The sequence below is a fragment of the Salpingoeca rosetta genome (genome assembly GCF_000188695.1).
Source record: "Salpingoeca rosetta unplaced genomic scaffold supercont1.4, whole genome shotgun sequence".
In the NCBI taxonomy this organism is placed as follows: domain Eukaryota; class Choanoflagellata; order Craspedida; family Salpingoecidae; genus Salpingoeca; species Salpingoeca rosetta.
The window spans coordinates 1,710,460-1,720,175 of NW_004754930.1; the positions used below are offsets into that span (position 1 = coordinate 1,710,460).

Genomic DNA, 9,716 nt, shown 5'->3' on the forward strand with positions numbered 1-9,716 from the left:
ACACATACATGTACGCACACACACACAACGGTACCTCTGTGAAGTTGTAGAACGTTTCGCCGACGACGGGAAGGGACTTGTGGATGTTTCCCTTGTCAATCACGTCCTCAAGGTCCGTGGCAAGGTTCTGTGCAATTTCATGCAAGTCGCTCGTGTTGCTGAAGATGGCGGCGATGGTGGACTCCGGCACCTCAAACTGCGACTCAAGCGTGTCCACAAACACCTATATGGAGGTGCAGAAGGGGAAGATAATGTGGGTGTGGCGTGATTGTAGTGAGTGATGAAGACACAAAGCACGTGTGCACTGCTGAGCGTGTGTTGGGTGTTGCTGTTGTTGCTGTTTGCTTCGCTGGCCTTGCCCAATGGAAGGAGGACACCAGTGAAGGTTGACGCTTCCATCTACACACACTCTCTGTCTCTCTTTCTCTCCGTCTGTCTCTGCCCCTGTGTCTATCTGTCACACACACACACACACACACATCCATTAATCCACCTTGCTGATGGCGTCGAGTTTGCTGACGAAGTTGTTCTCAGCGATGAGGCATTCGCGGACGGCCTCGGAGTAGCTGAGCTTGATGTACGCCTGCACCGTTGGCGGCGCCGTGCACCGACTCGTGATTGCAGACAGGTCCTGGGGGGGATGATGGACGGAGATGGGGTGTGCGACGTGTGCGCGCGTGTGCATGTTTGTTTGTTTGTTTGTTTGTGCGTGCGTGTGCGTGCGTGTGCGTGCGATGATTGTAGTGAATGTGTTTGTTTGTTTGTTTGTGCGTGCGTGGGATGGGGTGTGCGTTATGAAAATGCGTGGGAGGAGGAGCAATAGTGGTCGTGGTCATAGTCGTTGTGTAGCATGTAAACATTGCACACAACGCTGTGAGCAGACAAGCGACGCAGACACGGAATGGCGTCATGAACACTCACCAGCCTTGCTTCCATGGTGACCTGCAGGGTTTCCTCTGTGATGACAGTTTCCTGCAGCTGCTGTGCATAACTCACGGCAAACTTCACACACAAATACACCACACATCACAGGCATACTCCCGTCGTGAGACAACGCACAAGAAATGCAACGCACACGTACGTTTACACAACACACAAGTATCCACACACACACAGAGCACAACGCACACGCACACACACACACACATACACATAAATGCACGCGCATCTGACCTTGAGGATTTCAAAGGCGAGCTCCTCCACGGCGGTGACGAGAATGAGAGCGACCTCGCTGGGCAGATTTGGGTCCCGCGCAACCTCCTTCTTCAGCAAACTGTGCACCTGCACGCATTGGGGGTGGGGTGTTCTCGATTTGTGAACACCAGAACACCACAACGGGCCGCCAGTCTGATACATTCAAAGAACACACACACACACACACACACACACACACACACACACACAAACACACACACACAAAAGCACACACACACACTAAAGCACACACACACACACAAAAGCACACACACACACACAGAAAAGCACACACACACATACACACATACACAGACCCCCCCCCCATACACACACACGCGCGCGCGCGCGTACCTTATCGACGGGGAACAGGCGCTTGATCTCGGACTTGCGCCGGGATGCAGACTGCGCAGCGACGGCGGCGCGACAGCCCTCCAAGATCCATTCGGAGACGCTCTCCGGAAAGAGGCGCTCGATCGCGTCCTCGGCAGCGGCCCGCGTCGTTGGAAAGCTCCCGCGCACGCTGCACAAGTGGGCCAGGATGTTGTAGATGCGCTCATCAAGCATGGCCAGCGCTCCGTCAGAGACGGCGAAGCTGCTGGAAGGGCTCAGCTTCCGCACCAACTGCACGCCATCGCCAGCAACCACAACAAGCAAGCAGCAAAGACACGTGAATGTGGTGCGCCGATGCAAACAGCAAACCATGCACAGGCGCGTTTAGGATACAGAACCACGAGCCATCAGCGCCGCTTGTGTAGTGTCAAGTGTTTGCGACACCATCTCCACGCTCCATGCCATGACTTGTTTCCACAACCAAACGTCAACACACACACACACATACACACACATACACACATACACACACATACAAGCATCGCAACTACCAAAAGTAAACAAAACCCACCCACATGCAGAACCAGCACACACACCTTCTTCAGCGGCGATACGAACAGCTTGGCCCATCGCACACGGTTTGCCGCCCAGTCATACGTAGACATGGTGGCAGCAGCAGGCACGTCGTGAGGTACACAGAGAGAGAAAAGACAACAACAGAGGAGAGAAGCAGGCGGAAGGAGGACACGTCGTGACGATGAGTCCTTGGGAGGGGAGGGGTGTGTGGGGGTTGGGGGGAGAGTGGGGTGGGTGTTCTGTTGTTGTGGAGAAGACGCGGTGCGGTGCGCAATTTTGCAAATTGTAGGGATGACCATGCGTGCAATTGGCAAATCAAGGGCAGTGAACACAAACAACCAACAACAACACAGTTACGAAGTTGAGATATGTGTTGCGATCCACCAATCACGCAGACATCACAGACACCACCAACAAGCGCAGCCACATCAAAGCATGGCAGAGAAGGACAAAGACCTGGAGCCACAGCTCAAGGACACCAACCCTCGTGTCCTCACAGGTGAGAGGGCGTGGAAGGGGGGGGGGGGGGGGGGTGACATGAACGGAGTTTGCTCGCGGTGTTTTGGTTGTGTGTTGTGTGTGTGTGTGTGTGTTTTGCCTGTGTGTTTTGTTTGCGTATGGGTTGTTGAGTTTGTGTCACTGCAATCGAGGTGGAGAAGTTTCTGCTGCTCACATGCTGCGATTGCAATGATGCATGGGGTCATGTCGCAGCCATCGAACAGAGATGGGCTGAAGAACAGCGACAACTCAAAGAGAAGCTGATTCTCGAGGACAAACATGAGGTGGCATTCTGACAAGCTTTCGCGCGGTGCACGCATTCAAGGAACACACACATATAGATAGGCACATGTTCACGCACGCAGCAAAAAACACCCTCACCCACTCACCCAATCATCCTCACCCACTCACCCACACACACTCACACACACACACACACACACACTCACTCCTTCACACACTCCCTCATTCACTCACTCACTCACTCACACTTCCTCCCTCCCTCGCTCACACTCACTCCCTCCCTCGCTCACACTCACTCCCTCCCTCGCACTCACTCACTCACTCACTCACTTACGCGCACACACGCGGCATGGTTACTCGTGTTATGATGATGATGATGTGCTGGCTGATGACAATCGTTGCAGTGGACCCTGGACGACGTCAGGAGAATTGGTGGCGTGGACATCTCGTTCATCAAAGGGAACGACGTTGACGCGTGCGTCTCCTTGGTCGTGCTGAATTATCCATCGCTGGAGGTGCGTGTTGAATTTCTTGCTTGCGCAATGCTGCATCATCAACTTGTCTTCGTGTCGCTCTCTCCCTCCGTGCGCAGTGTGACCATGAAGCGTGGCTTGAACGCTGGCTCGTGTGAACCATGGCCCATGTGTGTGTGTGTGTCTGCATTGCGTTGTAGGTGGTATATGAGGACTGCCACATGGTACGCTTGGAACAGCCGTACATTCCAGGTTTCCTTGCCTTTCGCGAAGTCTCCCATATCCAAACCTGGTCAGACCAGATTGTTCAGGGTGAAAGCGAGTGTCCACGCACTTGCACACACACACACACACACACACACACACACACACACACACACACACACACACACAATTCTCACAAGTTTGGGGACAGCCTCCTTCCCGTTCCATAACATTGGACGCCCTCTCATTCTCATGTGCTGTGACATGCATGTTCGTTCAGCGTGGACAAGCTGCGCACAACGAAACCAGAGCTTCTGCCACAGGTGTGTGTGTGTGTGTGTGCCTGCTTTTAGAATGTGTCCGTGTCACAAGCGTGGCTGTCTGTGCGGGAGCGCCTTGCTTGCGTGCCTGTGCATGGCACGACAGTCTTACATCCCAATGCACTTGCCGTGGTGCACGGTACAAAGGTGATTATGGTGGACGGGAATGGCATTCTGCACCCGCGCGGCCTGGGTCTCGCCTCCCACCTCGGCATCACCGTTGATATCCCAACAGTGCGTACATCCAAATCACATACGCGTCGATGGTGTGTCTGTTTGCAATGTCTGCCTCTGTTTGAGTCTTCTGTGTGTGTGTGTGTGTGTGAGTGAGTGTGTGTGCGTGTGTGTGCGTGTGTGTGCGTGTGTACGTGCCCTGTCGCTCTTGTCGCTCTTGTAGCTGTTGACGCGTAAGATGTGTGTTGCAACAGATTGGGCTGGGAAAGAAGCTGTTTATGGTTGATGGTCTGGACACAAAGGAGTAAGCGCACACACCCATCCTTGTGTATGTGTGTGTGTGTGTGTGTATGTGTGTGTGTGTGTGTGTGTGTAGGGGAGGGAGTTGCTGTTACATTACAACATGCATGTGTTTGTGTTTCATTGCACACTTCGTGGCCACCCACGTTGACACTGTCATTCTGCTGCCGTTGCTCTCGGTTTGCTTCTGCTCCTTGTTTCATTCACAACAACTCACACGCCCATGCCGTCCCAATTCATCCAGGGTGCAGGCTAAAAGCCACGCTGAACTGAAGAAGGGCGGCGACTGGCTCCCACTTGTCGGTATCTCCGGCCAAACATGGTGTGTGTGTGTGTGTGTGCATGTGTGTTGACATGTGTATCAGTGGACATTATTAATGCTTGCCTGCGTGTCTGCCCCACTCCCCCCCCCTGCGTGCCTGCAAGAAGCGGCTGCTGGTGCTACCACGTGCAATCGTTGATGCGATGACTGTGTGCATGTCCGTGATACAGGGGTGCCGCCCTGAGGAGCACAGACACGAATATCAACCCGATTTACGTCTCTGTTGGCCATCGCATCAGGTGAACCGCCTGTCACACCTCTCTTGTCTGTACGTGCGTGTGTTTGTGCGTGCGTGTGTGCGTGTGTGCGTGTGCGTGTGTGTGCGTGTTGAGATAGAGAGAGTGTGTGCACTCCACGGTGTGCATTCCACTGTGTGCACTCCACTGTATGCACTCCACTGTGCCCCCCTCGTTCTCTTCCCCTCCTCACACATGCACCACGCACGCAAACCCACTTTTTTCACGGCCGTGCGTGCATGCTTCCCCCAGTCTCGACACGGCGGCTGCACTCGTGGGGCGATGCTGCCAGTATCGCGTGCCTGAGCCGGTGCGGCAGGCCGACCAGCGCTCGCGCACCTTCCTCCGCACCCTGCAACAACAACAACAACAACAACAACAACAACAACAACAACAACAACAACAACAACAACAACAACAACAACAACAACAACAAGGGCGAGAGCGAGCGTGACTGTGAGAGCGAGAGCGAGCGTGACTCTGAGAGCGAGAGCGAGCGTGACTCTGAGTGTGAGAGGGCTGATCCAATGCTTGTTGTGCTTCGAAGCAGCGCGCCCTTCACTGTTTGCGGAATATCGTTTAAATCTTGTCCAAACTTTCGTACCTCACAACCAAGAATAACGGTACCAAACCTACCAAGATGGAGGCGAGGGTGGAAGAGTTGGTGCAGGCCAAGAACAGCGGCAGCCTGACAGCGGACGAGAGAGAGACGAGGATACAGACGCTCTTGGCAGAGCTTGACAATACCAAAGATGACATACACCCTGCGACCCTCGAATATCTCCAGGGACGCCTCCTTTCGCTCCGAGAACCCCTCGATCCACAGGTCTGTATGTATGTGTGTGTGTGTGTGTGTGTCGGTGTGTGTGTCGGTGTGTGTGTCGGTGTGTGTGTCGGTGTGTGTGTCGGTGTGTGTGTCGGTGTATGTGTGGTACTATTTGTGGGTTTGGTTGAGTTTGCTGTGCACCTTGGTAATCTGCACACTGAAGGGATGTCTCAAATTTAAACCTATTGACGCTGCGTCCTGCCTCCTCATCCATATCAACGGTGGCAGTGTGAGGCTGCGTTGACCAAGAGCGTGAAGCTCAATCCAAAGAATATCGATGCGTGGAATCTGCTGGGAGAGGTCTTCTGGCGGAAAGGCGACCTGTTCGAGAGCACAAGGTGAGGCTGCCTCGCCCCCTGTCGCTCAAAGAAAAGCGGCATACACATGCTGGTCCCTTTCCTTGCTGGTATCAACCGGATGCGCATGTTTCTGCTCACACAGCCCCTGACCGAACACAAACCCTACGCACGTGTAGGTGTTTTGAGATGGCGTTGCACAGAGAAGAGAACGCAGAGAGTCTTCGCAACTTGAGCATGATCACGCGCAAGAAGCGCGTCTCCACCCGCGCCGAGGAGAAGCGCAACATTGAGGAGAGCATCGAGCTGGCCAAGAAGGTCAGACGGTGGTCGCGTATCCCAGGGCCTGCAGTGCACAGGCGTGCGTGTTTTGAGGATGAAGGCATGTCTTCTTTGTGTGCTGCTCTGCCCATGTACTCATGCGCGATGTGCTTGCATGCGCTGCATCTCTGCTGCAGGCCATTGCGTTGGATTTCAGCTCTGGTCGATCTTGGTTTGTCTTGGGAAATGCCTACCTCACCCTCTTCTTCTCATTCTCCAAACAAGACGACCATCTCCAGCAGGTGTGTGTATGCATGTGCACGTGCATGTGTGTATGTGGGTGTGGGTGTGGGTGGGTGTGGGTGTGCATGCATGTATGTATGTATGTATGTATGTATGTATGTATGTATGTATGTATGTATGTGTGTGTGTGTGCATGTATGTATGTGCGTGTGTGAGTGTGTGTGGGTGTCAGCATTTGGTTGATGATGTGAGCAAGCAGCAGCATGCACGCGCGCGCGCAACACAGATAACAACTAACTCGCCCATTCCCCTCTTGTGTCGTACGGGTCCTCTCCGTCTCTTAACCTGTCTCACCAGTCATTGAAAGCGTTTAACCGCGCCACACTGGACAAGAGGGAAGCAGACCACAACCCGGATCTCCATCACAACAGAGGCACTGTCAGTACCAATGTCTACGCTGCCGCTGGCTGCACTGGGGAACGTGTTTGATATTCTCTTGTGTTCGGTGTTGAAGGAAAGCACCACCTGCGCACACTTAATCCCGACAGCTGCACGTGTGCGTTTTCGCGTCTGTGTACACCCTACTCACACCTCACACACAATACAACGCATCATCACTGACCCGCTTGTCCACACACGGCACATCACAACGCAACGCGACACACCACACCACACGACACATGACATACCACACATCACGCGTCCCACAACCACCATCACCACCCCTCATTCACAACACCACCGCCACCATGTCCACGGATCAGCTGCTCAAGTACATTGAGGACTTCGCTGGTGCGCTGGCTGCGCTGCGACAGGCCGTTCGTCTTGATCCCGACCTCGCCTTCTCCAGATCCCTCCACGCAGCCATCGTCGCGCAGATACAGTCTGTCGCAGCAGCCATAGCCAGGAAGGTCCGTCGTCGTCGTCGTTGTCGTCGTCGTTGTCGTCGTCGTGGTGGTGGTGATGGTGGTGGTGGTGATGGTGGTGGTGGTGGTGGTGGTGGTGGACGAGGGATTGGGTGGCGGACTGCGGAGATGTAGACGAGTGACACGCGCGCGCGTGTGTGTGTGTGTGTTTTCGCTCGAGGCTGCTCATCTGATTATGTGTGTCCATCCATGTGCATGCGTGTGTGCAGGGGAGCATCAAGACGAAGCGTGTGCAGCAGTACCAGTCGCAAGTGGAAGCAGCAGCAACAAAGCAGCCGGAGGGTACAACCTGCTGTTGTATCGATGACCTGCAACAGGGGGACAACTCGGGCAAGGTCGGTGCTGTGCCAGCACTGGAGGCGAGCGGGGAGGAGATATAACAGCTGAGATTGTCGTTGCGCTGAGTCGAGCAGTGTATTCGTGAGCGTGTGTGTGAGTGTGTGTGAGTGTGTGTGAAAGCGAGTGTCAGAGACAGGTAGACAAGCAGGTCGACGAAACACCCACCCACACACAAGTGCATTGCAAGGGTGTGCTGCTCCTGCTCACCTTGTGGCCCCATCGCATTGCTGCAGACGTTGGTCGTTAAGTCCATCACCATCCTGACCCGCGAACCCATGCCGCAGTGCGTACCATTCATCACCACATGCACGCTGTGTGTGAGAGAGCTACCATTGGCGCGTGTGTGTCGTGTGTCGTGTGTCGTGTGTGTGTGTGTGTGTGTGTGTGTGTGTGTGTGTGAGGGAGCTACCGTGTGTGTGTGTGTGTGTGTCGTGTGTCGTGTACATCTATGTGCACATCTGTGTGTGCTTAGTGTTGCCTCAAGGTACAAGAGGGTACCGCGTTTCTCGTGCTCACTTGCAAGGTGTGTGGTCCGTGCTGTTTGTTTGTTGACGACAGATTATTTCTCGTGCTGGATCAGCGTGGACAGTTTGCCTGTTTATCAGGTATGAGTAGTGGTGTACAGCAATGGCAGTGACAGCTGCTGCTGTGGCCACGTCATGGTTTGCTTGTGTGATTGTCCAATGCACGCACACTGCGCACAACACACCAGGCTTTCCTTTTGCTTTATTCGACACACACATACACACACTCATACTCACTCACTCACGCCACCCCCTCCTCTGGTGCAGTGTACAATGCGCGAGACAATGTGCTGCTGGCAGGGGATGTGCTGACGATCAAGGACCCTGTTCGGCGCGATGTTGACATTCGCGGAGATGAGGAGTTGGGCGACGTCGCATATCCGTCCATCCGCGTGGAACTTCCCACCGCCATCACCCGCAACGGCCGCAAACTCGGTGAGCGCCATAGCCAAGGGAAGGGGGGGGGGCGGGCGCTTGGTGGAGTAAGAAGGAGGTGTGTGGGTGTGTGTGTGGGTGGGTGTGTGGGTGTGATGCCTGGCTTGGGGGGATTGCGTGTGCGTTCTCACACAGCAGCACGCGCGTTTGGGTTTTGGTTGCACCACACACAGGTCGAGACACACTTGTTGCAGCGCACCTGTCTCTGCACAACAAATAATAACGTAAACGCCACACTCGCCGTACACATACAAAGTCCCATAGCCACGCACGCATGCGCGTGGCGAAGCGAGGGAGACAAGGACGAGGGACGTACAGTGGATTGCTCCAAGGCATGTGGAGAGCATACACACCGTGCTTTGAGAAACAAACACACACACACACACACACGCACACAACAAACAACAAACAATAAGAAAAAAACCGCGCCAACACACATCGACACAGCACCAACAACAGCCACCACCGACAGCGGTGCACGATGCCGTCATACTCGCGGTCGACCACCCGCTCGCGCCGGTCGCAGCCAGCGCCCTCCCTCGCAAAGTCCAACGTGAGTAGTCATCTGGTCGTGTCGCTTGAGCGCCTTTCTTTGCCAGGTGCTGTGTTGTGTCGCCGGCCGAACCAGTGGAACATAATCGCGAGCGGCTCTTTGTACATGTGCATCACCCACACACCCACCCACACACACACACACACACACACACACACACACACACACACACACACACACACACACACACACACACACACACACACACACACATACACACACACACACACACACATATCTCTATATATGTATGTGTGTATATAGGGGGGTATATATATATGTAGATATATGTATATATATATGGGTGTGTGGATTGATATATACATGTGTATATACATATATATATATATAGACACATAGACACAGAGAGATATAGATGTATATATATATATGTGTGTATATATGTGTATATAGATATATATATATATATATATGTCTAT

General features: G+C 53.8%; 4 protein-coding genes across 4 annotated transcripts in view; 3 read left to right on the top strand and 1 right to left on the bottom strand.

Annotated features, from left to right (window-relative positions):
• Nucleotides 1-2,327, bottom strand: part of PTSG_01442 (uncharacterized protein) — a 10,153-nt gene extending 7,826 nt beyond the window's left edge. Inside the window, exons 1-6 of the mRNA XM_004997360.1 lie at nucleotides 2,124-2,327; nucleotides 1,549-1,818; nucleotides 1,174-1,281; nucleotides 922-1,002; nucleotides 494-631; nucleotides 35-223 (exon numbers count right to left, since the gene is read on the bottom strand). Of these exons, the coding sequence (XP_004997417.1) occupies nucleotides 35-223; nucleotides 494-631; nucleotides 922-1,002; nucleotides 1,174-1,281; nucleotides 1,549-1,818; nucleotides 2,124-2,192 (855 nt within the window). The 5' untranslated portion in view covers nucleotides 2,193-2,327. The remainder of the gene's footprint in view (nucleotides 1-34; nucleotides 224-493; nucleotides 632-921; nucleotides 1,003-1,173; nucleotides 1,282-1,548; nucleotides 1,819-2,123) is intronic.
• Nucleotides 2,328-2,538: 211 nt separating this feature from the next.
• Nucleotides 2,539-5,327, top strand: PTSG_01443 (endonuclease V; the record flags this gene model as incomplete). Its single annotated transcript, XM_004997361.1, has 10 exons — nucleotides 2,539-2,602; nucleotides 2,815-2,885; nucleotides 3,249-3,359; nucleotides 3,518-3,609; nucleotides 3,802-3,844; nucleotides 3,989-4,075; nucleotides 4,270-4,319; nucleotides 4,560-4,637; nucleotides 4,808-4,876; nucleotides 5,126-5,327. 10 exons carry the CDS (start codon nucleotides 2,539-2,541, stop codon nucleotides 5,325-5,327), a joined length of 867 nt encoding a protein of 288 aa, XP_004997418.1.
• A 150-nt stretch (nucleotides 5,328-5,477) lies between these two features.
• On the top strand, nucleotides 5,478-8,989 carry PTSG_11730 (uncharacterized protein). Its single transcript, XM_004997362.1, has 11 exons — nucleotides 5,478-5,699; nucleotides 5,928-6,037; nucleotides 6,175-6,313; nucleotides 6,454-6,558; nucleotides 6,857-6,937; nucleotides 7,264-7,410; nucleotides 7,635-7,760; nucleotides 7,998-8,047; nucleotides 8,323-8,369; nucleotides 8,556-8,723; nucleotides 8,897-8,989. Exons 1-11 carry the CDS (start codon nucleotides 5,514-5,516, stop codon nucleotides 8,941-8,943), a joined length of 1,206 nt encoding a protein of 401 aa, XP_004997419.1. The 5' UTR covers nucleotides 5,478-5,513; the 3' UTR covers nucleotides 8,944-8,989.
• A 119-nt stretch (nucleotides 8,990-9,108) lies between these two features.
• PTSG_11731 (uncharacterized protein) overlaps nucleotides 9,109-9,716 on the top strand; it is a gene marked incomplete at its 3' end in the record, with an annotated part of 3,103 nt that continues 2,495 nt past the window's right edge. Inside the window, exon 1 of the mRNA XM_004997363.1 lies at nucleotides 9,109-9,276. Within this exon, the coding sequence (XP_004997420.1) occupies nucleotides 9,205-9,276 (72 nt within the window). The remainder of the gene's footprint in view (nucleotides 9,277-9,716) is intronic.

Bases quoted from the DNA above. Each gene is read 5' to 3' on its own strand.
- PTSG_11730 (XM_004997362.1), top strand. From the start codon at position 5,514: ATGGAGGCGAGGGTGGAAGAGTTGGTGCAGGCCAAGAACAGCGGCAGC. The intron at 5,700-5,927 runs GTCTGTATGTAT...CAACGGTGGCAG, and splicing joins GAGAACCCCTCGATCCACAG to TGTGAGGCTGCGTTGACCAA. The intron at 6,038-6,174 runs GTGAGGCTGCCT...ACGCACGTGTAG, and splicing joins GACCTGTTCGAGAGCACAAG to GTGTTTTGAGATGGCGTTGC.